Raw genomic sequence first — 18654 nt, 5'->3', positions numbered from 1 at the left:
TATGACAGCACAAATATATGTGTTAGTAGGCTCCTTTGAGCTCAGCAAGGAAAATGAAGCGCTCATTCAGTTCAGAGGTATGAAGAACTGTGCTGAAGTTAAGCCTAGCTATACTGCACACAAATAAGTTTATAAATGAAGTATGAAAGAAACAGTATTTCAGTCTGTGTGTCCAGAGGTCAATCCAGATGATCCTGCCAAAAGGGGGGTCAGCTTGCTTCTTTCTTCCTCTCTCTTCCTTGTTCCTGGTCACGTGGAGTATTTCGTCCTTTACACTTCAGCTGTATCAAGTGAGGCACCCACGTGCAGTCACTAAACTGTGTGTTTCTGCTGGCCCTGTTTTTTCTCTTACTTTAGAAGTTCTACTTCAGGAAGTTTTGATAATCACTGGAGTTGCAATAAAAACAGCACCATGAGCTTGCTCCTGGGAGCTGTGGGAAAATGAAAGAAGCCAGTTCTCTCCTTTTCAGTAGTGGCAAACTGCTAGATCAGCTTACCACATCTCTCCATCATACCCTCTAAATCGGTAATACTGACTTTCCAGTCTGCAGGCTTGCTCTCAGGCAAAATGACCTTAAGTGATGTCCCAAAATAGGCAAAACTGGCATGGCTCAATTGGAAAGAGAATACTATTAAAAAAGCTACAGCTGCTAAATCAGTAAACCCAAAGATGTAAATCCAAAGCACTGCTGCTTTAAGACTTTCAAATGAGAAAAAACCCAGATGCCTCCTGATCAGTTGTCATCACCAGTGACTCCCTGGGTCACTCAGCATCGAAATGCTGTTAACACCAGCATCCCTATGATTTTCCAGTTTCTGAAAATTCCGGCCTGTGCCTGAGAACATTTTCTTTTACTTATCTTTCAAATGACTGATCTGTAGTGTTGCTGTACTCCTAAAAAGGGCATCTACTTTTCTTTATCTCTGAACCAGGGAATTAATGCACATTTCATTGTACTTGTCATGGGCACATCAATAAACAGGAAAAGAATGCACATATATCCAGTGGTACAATAGAAAGGTCTTACTCAACATGGGCTTTAATTGGCCTATTTACTTTGAAGTGGTGACTATACATTCAGATGTCTTCTACAGATCACCGCAAATGAACACCAGTAAATATTTTTACTGTATTAGCTGGTCATATGTTCCTCTGCGTGCCAGATTCTGTACTGAAAATTACATTATAAATGCATTACAGAGTTTTTACAGGCTTTTAATTGGTACAAATTTTCCTAGAGGGTACTATCTCCCTATTACAGAGCCAAGCTCTTTACTACGTCTATCCTCTGGGGAAAATGACAATTAGATGCTCATGGTGGTTAGTTAGCTTGCAATAATCTTATGTTTGTAGTCCAGTATTAACTGTCTGTCCCACAGACTTGTTTTTTTGCAGGGATATGCTTTTGCAGTCTCATTTAATCAACTTTCAAATCTTTAGAAAATCAGCACTTCATCATTGTGAACAATGTTGTAGATTTCAGTGGTAAAACCCCACTAAATTTTTGTCCTCACTCAGCATGCTCTCAGCCCTGATTAAAGTGGGCTGGTGCTGCAAAGAACAAGTATACCGGAGTATAACACTACACAAATCAGAAGGACATTCTTTAATAGCAGTTAGGTCTATTTGCCTCAAACTGAAGCCAATAGCAAGGCACACCTGCTTCACAGTAAAGACAACTACTTCTACAGCAGCCTAATCATGTCTCCCCACAAATCATTCACTGGCAGAGGAAGAAGCCACCTACTTCAGAAGTGTTGTCTAAAAGCAAGCCAACAGTCCAGTAAATAATGAGATGGGTACAAAGAGACTGTTGAGAGTAAAGCTTTGAGAGTAAAGCTTTAAAAGTAAAAAAGAAATTATAATAGACCTGGGAGAGTTGAATTCAGTGAAGAGAAAGAACAAGTGGGCTGCAAACTACAGGTGAGGAGGAATACCAAGAACAGAAAAATGGCTGAAAAAATAGAAGAACCTGAGCTAGGACTTTCTGAAGGTGGAGAATAGAAACAGAAGCTATTGGAGTGGTAGAGGAAGAAGACACAAGCCGACACTAACAGGAGAACAAAGCCTTATGGACAAACAGAATGAACGGTGGAAGAGACTGACAGAAATGATAAGTCAGGTAACAACCTGGGACAGGGTACCTGTGACTAGTTGGCAGAGTAAATGTGGGAGTATCAGCAATAACAGAATTTAGACTGATAGGAAGGATAAAATTAGGACTAAACCCATAGCAAGAGAACCCCCTTCACCATTGCAATCTGCAGGTGCTACTGCACACAAGCTGCAAATAATTGCTCCCAATAAATATCTAAGATGGGTTAGGTGGTGACAGGATCAACAAGCAGTTAAACTCTATTAGGTGAGCACTGATTCATACTAGGGGTGCTGGAAGCAAAATCCTTCTTATATTCCAGTCATGCATAAGCATAACATGCAGCAGCTTGTCTGTCACCGCATTCCCAGTTAATATATGGAAAGGCTTGAGAAAAGAAATGCTGTCTTAGTCCTAATTCCTTCTCCCTCCACATTATGGAGACAGATCCCAGACAGAATCCCAGAAGGAATACCATGTGGAATCCATTTCAGAGCTCCTATTGGAACAAAGATCATTTCACTCTGTCTATATCTTCTATTTGGTCAACAGCTAGGAAAATTCTGATACCTTTTGGGTCAGCCAATCCACAGCTGTAGCTAATCTGGTGTGTGAAGTGTTACACAGGGAAGTCTGCTTAGGAGGCTAGATAAAGCAGATACTTCTACTTCAACAGTGGCATAGCTCCCTCACTGTAAGCAGTTTTGGTTTATTTTTCCAGGAGAAAACCAACCAACAAAAAAAAAACACAACAGAAAAAACCAATCCAAAACAAAACAGAAAAACCACCAACCTCACAGAAGTCAACTTCACCTTGAAACTGTACTTACAGCTATTCCTTTATTTTAACTTGTAGATTTTTGTTTGGGCTTTTAGCATTTAAGCTACAGAGTCTTACGGCATGGAAGTATATACTTGTTCATACATAGCGGACATTTAATTTTCTTCATCAACATTAGTAGGTGTTTGTTTATAATAATGGGCCAGAGCTTATCTCATTCTAGACAAATTTCATATTACAGAATGATTGCTGAGCTTGGGAAGCTGTGTTCATTTGCATTTACTTCTCTTTTGAAACAGTGAAATTCTGCCACCCTCTGGGCAACAACAAAACTAATATATATTTACAATCAGTCTCAAAAATCCCACTGCTGCTGAATAAATATTCATTGCTTTTTAAGCACATTTTAAAATTAATTATTAGGCTGAATGAAAAAAAAAGTTACGATTGAACTACAGGCAAAACGATTACTTAAAGTACTGAACAGCCTTCTTACTAATAGCATCTAGCCAAACACTTAACTTTAGTATGTCATGATCTTAAACTTTTCTAGTAGTCGCTTCATTGTTCACAGTTGTATTTTTAAAGATCTGCTACCAAAATATGACAATTTTTCATCATGCCAATACGTATTTCCACAAACCAGACATTCTGGAATTATTAGCATCTCTGTGACTGAGACAGAAGCGAATGCAGATAGAACAGAGTCCAGGGGACAAAGGCAGCTAAGGAGAAGGTTGCATTATGGCTGATAAAACTAGCTTTAAAAAGTAACAGTGGGAAAACATGCCTCTTGCATTCACATGGCATGCAGCACTTTGCTAATCACAGTGGTAACCAATGTATTAGTATCATCGATTGAAACAATGAATATCTATGCATTCAGAGTTTTAACTCATGCTCCCAGGATTCATGTGTGGAAGGAGGGCTGCAGCATGTGTGTTGTACAATACCTTGTTTTGGCGACAGAGCCTAACTGCTGCTGTTCTTGAATGAGCTCAGCCAGCTGTTTTTGCAGAGACATATCTTTACCATGTACTTGTTTAATAAATGGATGCTCCAAAAGATGGGTGACTGAAGGACGCTTTTCAAAATCCTTGATAAGACACCTGTGTCAGAGAAAAAGCAGTCTCAGGCAATGATGATATCTCATTACGGCATGATCTGAGTCAGCTTACTGTGCGGCTGTTATTGTACAGTAGTTTCTTTTTCCACAAATTTAAGTTCCCCAGCATGCAGCAAGACAACTCCTCTATATCGGAATAAATCTGGCATAAAGTACTTAAGTGAATTCACCCTACAAGTATACTAGTATAAATGCTATGAATTTAAGCTTATTTAATCTCTCTTTTTAACTGTAACTAGTTTACTATGAAAAAATGGCATCCTATCTTGTAACTGCTGTACAGTTAATATACATTAAACATAACCTAAGATGAATAGACAATACTTAATTCACTTCAATTTTCTACTTATTCTCTGATGAGAGTCTGATGAAGTGTATGATATATCCCATTAAAAACTACAAGTGAAATCTGTGATACAACACTAGTCAGAACAATTTGATACAGAGCTTTGTCTTGTTTTTAAAATAAGCATTTCAGGTAGATCTTCTATAGTGCAATGATAAGTGCTAGCATGAGAATGAGAACATTCTGCAAACCTACCAATTCAGACTGGAAGAGAAATGAATGACTCAGAATTAAACGCTAGTCAGGGTATCAAAGTTCTGTCTGTGATAGAAACAGGTGATCAAGTAAGGAATAAAGAGAGAGACTCTATTAAATTAGCATAAAATAAAGTATCATGCTAATTTATATAATTGGGATTTAAAACTGAGGAAGCTATCCCAAAAATAAAATAAAGAGGAAATAAAACAGTCCAAACAGAAGAATGATCTAATAAGATTATACTGCTTTAAAATACCAAGTCTTTACATTAAAAGTATTCTGTTTATCTTACATAATAACATTATTTGAGAATATGAAAAAGAAATGCTGCAATTCAGTATGTATTTCCCTCCTAGCAATTTATAGCCCATGATGAGTTTATCTGATGAGATGCATTTGTATTACATACTTTACAATTATGTCTCATATTTGCTGATCTTAAGTGATACTCCTAAAGTACTTCTTAAGCAGCGCCAAATATCACAAATAAAGATTATCATTTTAGCTAAAAGTGCAATGGTAACTTAATACCTTTTAAAGGAATTTATATTCTATCAATATCAACTTGCAAAATTTTAAACTACATCTAAAAAAAGAAATAAACCAAACACATTGATTTCAAATACTACCAAACACATTAGCAAATTAGTTCAGCCTCACCTCAAATACGTTACTGAAGCCTAAGGTCTGGTCTTAAAATGATCCTGAAATATCTCTGAATACAACTTTAATACTTTAGGTTCCTGAAAACCATTTTCCCAACCTCTTCTTAGCGTGGCTAGTCCAGACAAGACAGCCTGCAAAATGGGCTACGGTTTTATAAATATTTTTGTGAATGTTGCCAGAACTGTAGCCTCCTGGAAGAAAGACTAAAGTAACAGAACCTGTTTTATCACCATGCCTCTGAGAGTAAGGCTATAAATACCAGTCCTCCCCTTTTAGTGAGAGATGATACATCATTAGCCTACAACAGGCTCTCACACACACAGAGAGCCCTTTTCCTTTTGTGATCCATGGTTTTCAAAAGTCAGTACACCCACAAAGACAATATGGTCTATGCCAATCCTGGTTAAATTTATGTGTTTCCTGAGAGAAAAAAAGAAAGAAGCATTTGAAAAGAAAGATAACATTAATCAGGAAGGCAGAGGGGAAAAAAATAACAACAAACAAAACAAATAAACCAACAAAGGCTAGGCAGTATACAAAATCATAGATTGATGGCAAGTATCTGAAGTGCAGATTTCAGCCTAAAAAGTTCATGCACTTGTGACTTTTACCATTCTAACAATAATTACAAATTTTTACTATTATTCTATATTGTTTATATATAAAATTTTTGTGTTAAATTTCATCACATCAGAAGTTCTCCAAGTAATATAACTGAATTCAAGTGAAGCTATGTCACAGAACCATAGAACAGTTTGGGTTGGAAGGTATCACAAAGGTCATCTTTGTCCATCCCCCATGCAATGTGCAGGGACAGCTTGAACTAGATCAGGTTGCTCAGAGCCCTGTCCAACCTGATCTTGAATAGTTCCAGGAACGGGGCATCTACCACCTCTCTGGACAACATCTTCCAGTATTTCCCCACCCTCATCATAAAAATTTCTTTCTTATATCTAGTCTGAATCTACCCTTTTTCAGTTTAAAACCATTACCCGTTGTCCTAATTGCAACAGGCCCTAATGTCATAGCAGTTGCTTTTCAGATAACAGCAACATTAAAGTTTAAACACATTCTCTTCAAGAAATTACACAGTTCCAGACAGAACATCTTGTGTTTACCAGAAGTGCAAAGAACATAGAAGTTTTTACATGATGGCATGTAGTTATTAAAATGAATTCTACTATGAGCTCTGGAAAAATGCACCTCCAAAGACATGCTATGGACAAGATCCAGAAGTTGCAAAAGAAATTTTCCATATAGATGGCCCCTAGGTGAAACATCCAAATATCCAGGATACTGCATTCATTACGGAAGCCCAACAAGAAAAGACAAAAGGAAAACATTTTAGGTTCTCTGTTTAGCTTCTCTGTTATGTGCCTGAAATGTTAACTGTTTAGTTCGGGCAGGTGTTTCAATGAGCATAGGTAAGTTCTGTCAGGGAGGTGGTTTTAAAGACAACTTCAGGATTATATTTTCTTCCATTGCATACTCCTACCAGTCCCCTGCTGCCTATTCACTTTTCATGCATGCTATTCTTCTGCTCTGCAACCATCAAATTTATATATTGTTTCACCTATATGCAGCCCTCATTCTCTGGTAGTAGGATATTTTTGCCATCTGTGGTCACTTGAAACACAAGTAAAGCTTCATGAATTCATATGACCAAGCTAATGATACAAAACAAATCCACACAATTCTGTCTCTGATCAAAGTCTCTGTTCCAAATTCAGAGAGAGCACACCTACTATTGTGCCAAGTTTGTGCCTGTATTGGAAGAACAGATCCCTTTCAAGTGGTTAGACTCCACAACAAAGCAGAGAGCTAGTAAGCAACACAGTGCAAGGGTGAGGGACAGCTACTTAAATTCATGTAGTTAACTTCTTGTGTGAGTACTTCTGCATCGGTTCAGGCAAAAGACCAAGAGGAGAATGTACATCTCTGCTGAAGCTAGTTTAATCCATCAAGTTAAATGGCAAGTTCCTAGCACATTAGGAACACAGCAGCAGAAGAAAGACCAGGCAGGCCATAGAGAATTGAATGTCTGTGGCATATACACTCTCCTTTTGCTCTGAAACAGCAGAAGTGTTGACACAGTCACTTCCAGAAATTACTCATTATGTTTCAAGTGCCAGTAACTGGCTTGCAGCTTAGTCATAGTAGGTACTGTGGGCTCAACGTGTACTCAGATATTCAGTGCCACCCTGGTTTATCACCAGGTCTGCTGCAAAGGAATGCAGGATGAAGAGCTGTCATGTGACACTGTAAAGACACGATGTTTCTCCTCTTGATCCATATTCCTTTGTCCTCTCTGCGTAGACAAGACCTATTAATATTCTGAGGTATATTTATATCCCCTCCTTCTACACGCTGTCATTTCAACTGTGTTGCTTTTAGTGACACACCGAATGCATACTGCTGCTGTTCTTAGTCAACGTTACCTGTAAAATAACAATCCTTGAGCCACTACCTATGTGCTAGTGAAAAAGAATGCAACAGACTGCTAGTGTCACTGCAAGCGTTCAGTAACGTATCATCTACAATGGAAGCAGCACTGACACTGTATTGCTCTTCAGAAAGAAAGAAACAAAACAGAATATCAGCTCTTACAATGCTGAAGCCTGCATGAAGGTGAGCACTTCTACTGACCTGCATGCTGAAATACAATGTGTGAAAAAGTTTATCATATGGGTGCCTGATTCCAAAATTGCCAGTACATTCAGTCAGGAAATATATTCCATGTAGAGGCCAGAAAAAAAGAAATCAAGAAGTAATACACAAAAAATCCAGCAATATTAACATCTGAAAGCAGAAGACTACACTAACAAAACAGCTTTTATAATGTCACTTATCAGAAAATAGTCAGTGCAGCCAATAGAAATCAGTGTGTGGAATGTGCAAGAGCAATATTAAGAAGTCCTACCACTGAAGGATTTGCTTCTGAGGAAAGGAGAAAACTAAAATATCTTCAGGTGCCCTTCTAAGCATTTGTTTAAGACCAATTTGGACACTTAGCCTAGGCACTGTCAAAAAACAACAATGCTGCATTTACATATAAAACCCCAAAATGTGCTGTATCTGCAGATTAAGCCAATTGTTTGGCCCATGGAAATTATTTAAAAAAGAAAAGTGGTGAGAGTGTCTTGCATTGAGCAAATCTACTACAAGATGGGTTTCATCTAAGGTATGATGAAAACATGACAATATTTGGTCTGCTATTTTTTTGATCTAAAATAACATGAAGGCTAAGTAAGTAGAGACTGAAAAAGAAACAAACATTGTACATGTTTGCTTTAATGAAAGTCAATCCATTACCTAATTTTAAATTCTAGTATCTCCCATCATGCTTTCTTAGCTGAAAATTAATTCTCAGAATTCATTAGTGTCACTACATTAAACATAGGCGGCAGCCATTTGCTGCAATCTCACAGCCAGGCTCCTAAGTACCATTTCCATTCTGCCTCAATTACAGGCAAAGATGAAGCATTTATTAGCAGGGGATCAGAGCAGACTCCCATACACACAGGCCTGTCTGAGACAGCCTCTAAAAATTCACTGGCTGCTTGCATTTGGATGATAACATTGTTGGAACTGCTACCTCTCAACAATGTAAACTGCCATTTTGCAAGTAGCAAATCAGATGACTGAAATGAAGAGATATTTATCAGTTAAGCATTCATGAGCTAATATTTACTAACGAATAAGTGGAAAGAAATAGATTTCAAGAGAACTGCAATGGTGGTCTGAGTCTCCTGTGCATTCAGAAATAGAAAACAATTACTAACGTCATTCACTGTTGCAGCCAAACCTAAACAGAGCAGCAGCAGTTATTTCTTTTCAGATCTATTATAATCCATTTGGCCACAAGTACTTTCTTGAAGAAAAAAAGAAACCAAGCAGCTTCAATACTTACAGCTTAGTTGCATTATGATTTATCTCCAGTATTTTGTTTTCTTCAATTATTACATTTTGCGAATACTACATTTTATGATGAAAGTGGATGACTGGAACTTATTTTGTCTCATATATCAAATATCCAACCAGACACCTCATCACTGTTTACCATTTACAGGCACAAAGATTCAGACATTAATATCTGGAAGAAATTATTCCTTAATAATTTTTTTATATTTTTTTTTGGCACAAGCAATCCAGGAGGTTCCTCGATTGTGTGGAAGACAACTTCCTTCTGCAAGTAATAGAGGAGGCAAAAAGGAGAGGTGCCATGCTTGACCTCATGCTCACCAACAGCAAAGGGCTCGTTAGAAATGTGACGCACCAGGGCAACCTTGGTTGCAACGATCATGAGATGCTCGAATTTGAGATCCTCAGGACAGTGAGAAGAGCGTGCAGCAAGCTCACTGCCCTGGACTTCAAAAGAGCAGACTTTGGCCTCTTCAGGAACCTGCTTAGTAAGGTTCCATGGGATATAGCCCTAGAGGGCAGGGGGGCCCAAGACTGTTGGTTGATATTCAAAGATCACCTGCTACAAGCTCAGGAGTGTGGCATCCCACCTAGAAGGAAGTGCAGCAGGAGGGCCAGGAGACCTCCTTGGATGGATAAGGAGCTGCTGAGGAAAATTCAAAGGAAAAAAAGAGGCTTATAAAAAGTGGAAGCAAGGACAGGCAACGTGGGAAGAGTACAGAGATGTTGTCCGGGAAGCTAGGGACCAAGTTAGGAAAGCAAAGGCCCAGTTAGAATTAAACTGGGATGTGAAAGATAACAGGAAAGGATTCTATAATTACATTGCAAATAAAAGACAGACTAGGGACAATATGGGCCCTCTCCAGAAGCTGTCAGGAGAACTGGCTACCCTGGATTTGGAGAAGGCTGAGGTTCTGAATGACTTCTTTGCCTCAGCCTTCACTGGCAAAGGCTCTGACCACACCACCCAAGTCTTGGAAGGCAGACACAGGGACTGTGAGAATGAAAACCTTGGGCCCACTGTAGAAGAGTTCAAGACCATCTTAAGAACCTGAACATGTACAAGTCCATGGGACCTGATGAAATCCATTCACAGGTCCTGAAGGAGCTGGCAAATGAAGTTGCTAAGCCACTGTCCATCGTATCTGAAAAATCATGGCAGTCAGGTGAAGTTCCCGATGACTAGAAAAGGGGAAATATAACCCCCATTTTCAAGAAGGGGAAAATGGATGCCCGGGGGAATTACAGACCAGTCAGTCTCACCTCTGTGCCTGGCAAAATCTTGGAGCAGATTCTCCTGGAAGGCATGCTAAGGCACATGAAAAACAACAAGGTGCTTGGTGACAGCCACCATGGCTTCACTAAGGGGAAATCCTGCCTGACCAATTTGGTGGCCTTCTATGATGGGGCTACAGAACTGATGGACAGGGGTAGAGCAGTTGATGTCATCTACATGGACGTGCGCAAAGCGTTTGACACTGTCCCACATGACATCCTTGTCTCTAAATTGGAGAGACATCAATTTGATGGATGGACCACTCGGTGGATAAAGAACTGGCTGGATGGCCACGCGCAAAGAGTTGTGGTCAATGGCTCAATGTCCAGCTGGAGACCAGTAATGAGTGGTGTCCCTCAGGGATCGGTGTTGGGACCGGTCTTGTTCAACATCTTTGTCGCTGACACGGACAGTGAGATTGAGTGCGCCCTCAGCAAGTTTGCTGATGACACCAAGCTGTGTGGTTCAGTTGATACGCTGGAGGGAAGGAATGCCATCCAGAGGGACCTTGACATGCTTGTGAGGTGGGCTGATGCCAACCTCATGAAGTTTAACCATGCCAAGTGCACGGTCCTACACCTGGGTCAGAGCAATCCCAGGCACAGGTACAGGCTGGGCAGAGAAGAGATTCAGAGCAGCCCTGCAGAGAAGGACTTGGGGGTATTTGTCAATGAGGAACTTAACATATGTGTGCTCACAGCCCAGAAAGCCAACTGTATCCTGGGCTGCATCAAAAGAAGCATGATCAGCAGGTTGAAGGAGGTGATCCTGCCCCTCTACTCTGCTCTCGTGAGACCTCACTTGGAGTATTGTGTGCAGTTCTGGTGTCCTCAACATTAAAAGGACATGGAACCGTTAGAACAAGTCCAGAGGAGGGCCACGAGGATGATCAGGGGACTGGAGCACCTCCTGTATGAAGATAGGCTGAGAAAGTTGGGGCTGTTCAGCCTGGAGAAGAGAAGGCTGCGTGGAGACCTCATAGCAGCCTTCCAGTATCTGAAGGGGGCCTATAAGGATGCTGGGGAGGGACTCTTCATTAGGGACTGTAGTGATAGGACAAGGGGTAATGGGTTCAAACTTAAACAGGGTAAGTTTAGACTGGATATAAGGAAGAAGTTCTTTACTGTAAGGGTGGCGAGGCACTGGAAAGGGTTGCCCAGGGAAGTTGTGAATGCTCCATCCCTGGCAGTGTTCAAGGCCAGGCTGGACAGAGCCTTGGGGGACATGATTTAGTGTGAGGTGTCCCTGCCCATGGCAGGGGGGTTGGAACTAGATGATCTTAAGGTCATTTCCAACCCTAACTATTGCATGATTCTGTATCAAACTATTTATTAGAGCTGAGAATCCACACTGCAGCCTCTGGGCAAAGTCTCTGATCTGTTCAGCAACTAGTTAGATAAAGTTCTCATTGCCACTCCTCCGGTCCCTAGGTCCCTATCTCTCTGCCACTCCCTGGCCCATCAGGGTGCTCTTCCAATCATTTGCTCCTCAAACAGCTCCACACCACTCTCCCCTGCCCTCCAAATACTTCTCTGCTTGCACAACTACCTGCTGCCTAGCTAGCAGTGGGGAATCTTTCCAGGATTCTCCTATTGGAATAGAAAAGTTTTCCAGGGTCTTGAACAGGACTTCAGGTCATCCTGAGACGCTGAGCTCCCATCTTCCCAGTTGCAGAAAAAACAGTTACCATGATCTCTCCAAAGGCAGAGACAGCTCAGCTGAGGATCTAGAACATCACAGAAGGTCATATTCTCTTCATCCTCTCCCTAAGCAGGGTGAAGGTAGTCTCTGGGTTTTGAGATTCATTTTTTTTTCCCTCCCCATACTCTCCTATCTAAACCTTCTGAAGGTCGTTTCATGGTGGAAGATTAATTAAACCAAGAGCATGACCTCAACTGGGTTGACACCCCTGCTTGGAGAAATGGAAGGACAGACACTGACAAGCAAGATCACCTAGGCCAGGCACATAAGGTCTGAAACTTTCCAGTCAAGGAAGGAAAAATAACAGTCTCTGAGATTGTTTTCTAAGTGGTTAAAAGATTCTGTTCTTAACAATTGCTTTGTCTGTTCCTCCTACCTCTGTACCACATGTGCTGTGGCAAACACTGGTCAGTAGCATGCAGCAGAGATGTGGAGAAGACATTTTATGAATTACATTTGTAATAATGATGCAGGGCTGTGGCTCCCTACTTCCCTGAAGCCTCCCTGCTTCCCTGAAGCTTTCCTGCTTCCCATTCCCAGGCCTGCCCATCCCCCCCACTGCTGCAGGTCACTTGTTTTCAAAGATGAACTAAAAACTGTGACAGCTTTGCCAGCAGCATTTCTGTTTTCAGTCCTAATTCAACAGGACATATAGGATACAAATAACCTTATCTTCAGAACTATATATAGTTGCCCCTTTGGAAAAAAACAAATGCTGGGCACAAAGGGTATATATATAGTTTAAATAGGTCTCTGGTCTTGAACCAGCATCCCATGATAAATAACAAGGATTTTACTGTTCCTTCTGCTACAGTCAGATATCAGGATGAAAGACTGAATTATAACAAAGTACTCAATCATCATATACATAATATAAATTCTGATGGTCAGAACACATTCATATCATTATTGATTTGCCCTTTGGTAGCAAACAGTGAGAGAAATACTCTAACACTGAAATGTCATCAGCACCTGTTTTCTTAATAAATCCTCTTTCAGTTTAATTTTTACAATCAAGCATCCTAACTTAGAGAATGCATCTGAAAACTAACAAAGGTTCACTCACACAGAAATTGTAAGATTAAGTGTAGTACCTCTTGTACAACTAAAACAAATCATAACAGGTTTCCCAGCCTCCTTTGGGCTGAACAGACACAACAATTTATATATATACATGGTTTGGAGAAAAAACAAGGGAAACTCTATGGAGTGGGACTTCTTACAGCACTCAGAATAGGTCAGACTTTGCTCATGTTGAAACCCTTAGTTTTTTATTAGAGACAACAGAAATCCAGTCAGAACAATTCTAGGGATTTATTGTGTGATGAAATTGGGGGTTTCTAGCCTTTTATCAGGCATGGGTCTGCTCTGTTTCTTTGGCCTGTCCTTGAAGACCCTGGAACACAAAAAGCCTTTAGAACCTTATTTACAACTGAAACTTTTAATTAGGAAGTGTTTTGCATTTGTGCTAAACATTCTCCCTTTGACACTACATACAGCATGCAGTTGATTTGAGGTAGTTGGAGCATAGAGAAAGTAGGACATAAGGAAAGAATACTGACAGTTTTTTTCTTTTACATTTTATGTCATAGCTGGAAAGGCAGCTAAGGACAGAGATATTTTTCTCTCCTTTGGGGTTTAGTGCATTCTTTCCTATCTTCCAGTAAATAAGGACAGACACCAAAAGGGCAATTGTAGGTTCATTTTGCTATAATCACAGAGCAGCTGGGAAAAGTTTCTCACTTATACTCTGCTAAGCTGACTGCCTGATGCTCTCTGCTTTGAAACCCCAACTTCAGCCATGCTATGACATCTTCATTTTAACAAGTTCACAAGCACCTGGGCAGATGAGATCAGGTTAAGTGTACTAGCTGGGAGTCCACCGGCAGTTAACATTCTTCCTGCTACTGTGTGACAGACCTGACGCATACACCCTGTGGCCCACAAGGGGACAGCAGGCGCATCTGTGCTCCCTGAAGCTTCCCTTAATCTAGAAGTATGCTGGGCTGCTTCATTCCCAGCTCTGCTGCTGATTATTGAGTGACTTCTAGCAAGGTACCCTTTGTCTAAGGTTCTTCAATTGCAGAAGAAGAAATTTATTTCGTCTCTGTTCTACAAGTGCAGATGACTGACAGGACATCCTGCCTTCACATTTCATTTCAAGTAAAGCACAGAGATGGTAAGCATCAGCAATTATAACAGGCTTTCCTTCCAATAAATGATATTAACATTAGAACTCTAGAAGCGTCTAAGCTTAGAATTAAGCTTAAAAACCATCCCAGTGAAAGAGCAATAGGTAGGGACTACTTGAGAAACTGAAATACTAGCACTTAATGACAATGTGAGCTTGAAGAAGGGAATAAGGAAACTGTCTCATCAGACAATTACTTCACATGCTCTCTCTGATACTATATTCTTCCATGCAGCATACTATTCCTAGAATTGCTAATGCTTCCCAAATGGACTTGTCACTCCACCATGGATACACTGCACTTTCCTTACTACTATTAATACTTAATGACTCAGAATAGCCAGCAAATAAACCCAAAAACCATGAGAACCAAGGGAAGAATGAGTGCTTATCACTAATGGTAAGGATCTCAACAGTATACTTTACTGATTGAAAGATCTTGATACTATGACATTTGTAAAATCTAGCATGATCCTTTGCAGGGTCAGGACTTCAAACGCGCCCAAGTATTTCTCACCTCCACATAAAGCTGTAGGTTTTTACTAAAACTGCTCATTAGAAAGCTAAGATAATTGTATCCATTACATATGCCCATTCATCTGTATAAAATATCTCACACAGTACTCAAAAGCGGTGGAGATCTTTTGTCAGGTACTATACCTCGCAATCTGAATCTTTCTGACATTTGCAAACCTCTTCTTAGACACAGTGAAATTAATGAGTTCTGTCAAACACACACCATGTTCTCTGTGACAGAAACAGTAAAATATTCTTTGTGTAATATGAACAGAATGTCACTAAACTATTGTTTAGACTATGAAAAAATTTGGTCTGTATTCAGAGAACTTGAATATAAATGGAGCACTTAAAAACTAGATAATCTGGATGATCTATTAATTGAATAACTCTGAATGTAGACTCATCAATATGAAATTCAGCTTGTAAGGCTGTGTTTAAATTGAGTACAAAAATTGAGCTTATCAAGACTAAAAATTACATTTGTATTGTATTTGCAATGTCATTGCTAAAACAAAAGTTATGTTCTTATGATAAATGCTGACTGCAAGTACTGTAACATCACATTTTGACATTTGTACTTCCTGAATTTGCTAATTTTTTATTCCCTCCAGTTCAAGAATGACTGATGAATTCAAAGAACCATAATAGCTAATCATTGGTTAAATAAATTTAAAAGGAGAATGTCCCTGGAGATACCATTGCTCATTTTAATTGAAATTAACATTTTGTGATGTAATGTAAATAAAGATTATTCTGTTCCTAGAACATATTAACTCTTCTATCTACCCCTAGAGAACAGCCAAGGTTTAAACTGCCAAGAAAATTATCTGTGGCATGTGAGATAATGTGAGTGAAGCGGGGGTATACATTCATAACATACAGCCTGTATTATTTTACAAATTAAGTCTAAAGCACTGTATGTCTAAAATGCTGGTGGAAAGAAATTGTTATCTTAGCAATGTCATCTATGCTGTAGCTACAAAAAAAAAAAAAAGCTTCGTAAACATTCACGGGCAATGAATAGGGTGAACTCTTCAAAACTGGGATTTTATTTCAAGAGATATAAACATAGGTAAAGAAGGTTAGTAGCCAATCCTCCAACTGATGTAGCTGTTTACATGCCCTTATAGGAATGCTAAACCCTATTAATATGTGGATAAACAGATAATTAATTCTTTCTCATCTTGCTCTAGTGGAGCAGCTAAGTTCTTCATGGCCAGTACAGATAATTATACATACATAGAATTTTACTGACCTTTTAAAAGTCTGTGCTGCACTTATCTCAGCAGATATGAAACACAAAACCAGGCTGCTGCCAGAGATGACTTAGCTGAAATTGTGTTGTCTTTATTTTTTTTTTAAACAAAATATCTAACTCAGATTAGCTATCTCATTGTAAAAGTCCTTAGGAAGACAACACATTACAGTCTTCATCTCAAGCAAAGGTCAACAATGCTGGGAATAGAAACAAATTCATCAAGCTAAGAACTATCTTGACTCTCCATTCAGATTCTGTAAATAATGCACTGGACTTCAAAATGTTGTGTGAAAATTGTATCTCTTGGGGCAGCAGAATCACAGTTAAAAATAGAGACTTCATTTCTAAAAAATATATGATTACTATTTTAACAGTTTAAAGAATTACCTACAAAAGCACATTGAAGCTTAACACTTAGACATGTTATAAATTTCTATAATATGTGAGAGAACACATAACAAAAATACCTCTTCAGGCAGTGGCATTTCAAGGGCTGAGAATGTGGGGTGAAAAAAAGCTACAATGACAAGGTTTGGCAGTCTTGTCATAAATAAAATTATTGTGCAAACAGAACTGAAGTCAAAAGTATGCTTAGGCAAAGCTGCATGCTCAGTTTCTGTCAGTACACTGGTCTGGCCACAACTTGAACCAGATAAGCTTGTTATGCAAATGATGTTAGCCATCAGGAAGGAGGTAGATAATGAAATTACTTGAAAGCTAACCACTCATCACAAGGGTGACAGAAACATCAGGCAAGGTCCTAACATATGGATAAAAGGCAGTATGGAATTTATACAATTATTGCTTTTAATTTATCTTAACTAAGCTGTCACAAGGTGGACATCAATAAATGCATAGTTAATGCATATAAATGAGCCAATTATCAGTAATGGCTAAAAGGTTTGCAGTTGTATGATTCAATGTTTCATTATTTTTTTTTCTAGAAAATCCAGTAATGTAAAGCCAAGCCCCCATAAAAATATTTTGCAACCTCTGCATCATAACAACTCTACTAACGCATGTCTGAGAATGAAGCAATGTCAGAGAATTCCATTTCAGTGTTCTGTTAAATGTAGCTACAAACCCAACATGTTTATTTTGTTTCATTTCTCCATGTTAAGAAATTGCATATGAGCATACTTCCTTACTTCATTGTACGTATTACTGCAGAAATGAGAAGCAAGATCTGAGAACCTGCAGATGTTCCTAGTGAGAGGAAGTAATTAAGCAAAAGTAATTAAAAACCAATATGATTAAAAATATATAATTTGAAGATATCAAAAACCCAAGGGACAAAATTAAAAACAAGCATAGCCATAAAAACATTCACGTATAACTTCTTTCATGAACAGCGCATGCTGAATTAAAGGACTGAACAACTGTTAAGAAATGTTAAACTTAGTTTTTTTGTATGGCTCTCAAGCTCAGTAGAGACTTCTAAACAGGGAGATTCCAAGAAACAAAAAACTTGTATAACAGTGCTGAAGGTTAATGCACAATGTTTCTGAAAAAGAATGTAATTTTATTTACCAGGGGTACTACCTCTCCAAAGCACAAGTGGAATATAACCCACCAGGGTTAGAGCACCCAGAACATAGGCTACACTCCATGAATAGTGTAAATAAAGTTTCTCTATAAGAGAATGGAAGTCATCCACCACTTTTGTAATTAAACACTGATTTTGCCATAGATCACCATGTACATTGCTGCGTAGACAAGGACATGCATTATGGAGAAACAGAACTAGGGTAAATCTGCTCTAGAGGAATACACTTCTACCACCTATGCTGGAAAAGATTCTGTGTAATGACAGTAATGACCTTCCTCTGTAGACCAGCCACTACAGTGTACCTCATCGTCCTGCCTGATTAAAGACCAGCATAGTAAATACAAATATATTATTAATAAAATTTGCATTAGTCTTTAACTTCTCCTAAAACAGCAACACACTACTACACAACTGATAGAAAAACATATCGGAAAGGGATATTGTACTCCTTCACAAGTAACAAGACACATTAAGGAACAAAACAGATTCAAAATGCAGATGTGCATGTTTTCAAACCTATCTTGAAAAGTCAACACTGACAAGCGGTGTTCAAAGTATCTGGTTATTTGATCAGCATAAACTTCCCATGGGTTTGATATTATGATTCCCCATGTTAAACAGTTTAGGCTGTAATAGGTCACAATAAAATCCTGAAGAACCCTAAAAATCACTCATACAAGTTGCTGTAAGATTTCTGAATACAATGCTAACAACTACTAAATGGTAATTTCTTAGTTTCATTGGTTTACTTTTTTTAAAGCAAAAGCATATTTTAGTTCAGTGACAGCGGCATCCAGAAATTTGGTAAAGTCTAGGTAACATATTACACTCTTGGTACAACTAGTGTTGTTACACATACTGGGCATACAACCTACTGACTATTAGTAAAGTGGAAAAAGGCAACTTTTTTCTTTCTTCTCTTTTAAATTCTTATGTTAAATTAAGAAGTCATTTTCATCAACCTTTTTTTCTCCTTGACACAAAATTTCACTGCAAAACCATCAAAGACATCAGGTATATTTATAA

The 18654-nt window shown here is 38.9% G+C and overlaps 1 protein-coding gene across 6 annotated transcripts in view; it reads right to left on the bottom strand.

Moving 5' to 3' along the window:
- Nucleotides 1–18654, bottom strand: part of MYO3B (myosin IIIB) — a 207594-nt gene that overhangs the window by 110764 nt on the left and 78176 nt on the right. For all 6 annotated transcript variants that reach the window (XM_061453077.1, XM_061453075.1, XM_061453076.1 and 3 more), the window contains one exon: nucleotides 3831–3986. In XM_061453077.1, the coding sequence (XP_061309061.1) occupies nucleotides 3831–3986 (156 nt within the window). The remainder of the gene's footprint in view (nucleotides 1–3830; nucleotides 3987–18654) is intronic.

Source organism: Pezoporus flaviventris, unplaced genomic scaffold (assembly GCF_033815535.1).
Source record: "Pezoporus flaviventris isolate CSIRO_AGI_PZ_B2104156 unplaced genomic scaffold, CSIRO_AGI_Pfla_v1 ptg000001l, whole genome shotgun sequence".
NCBI lineage: Eukaryota > Metazoa > Chordata > Aves > Psittaciformes > Psittacidae > Pezoporus > Pezoporus flaviventris.
The sequence above is the reverse complement of the archived record's forward strand: the minus strand, read 5'-3'. Positions and strand labels throughout refer to the sequence as shown.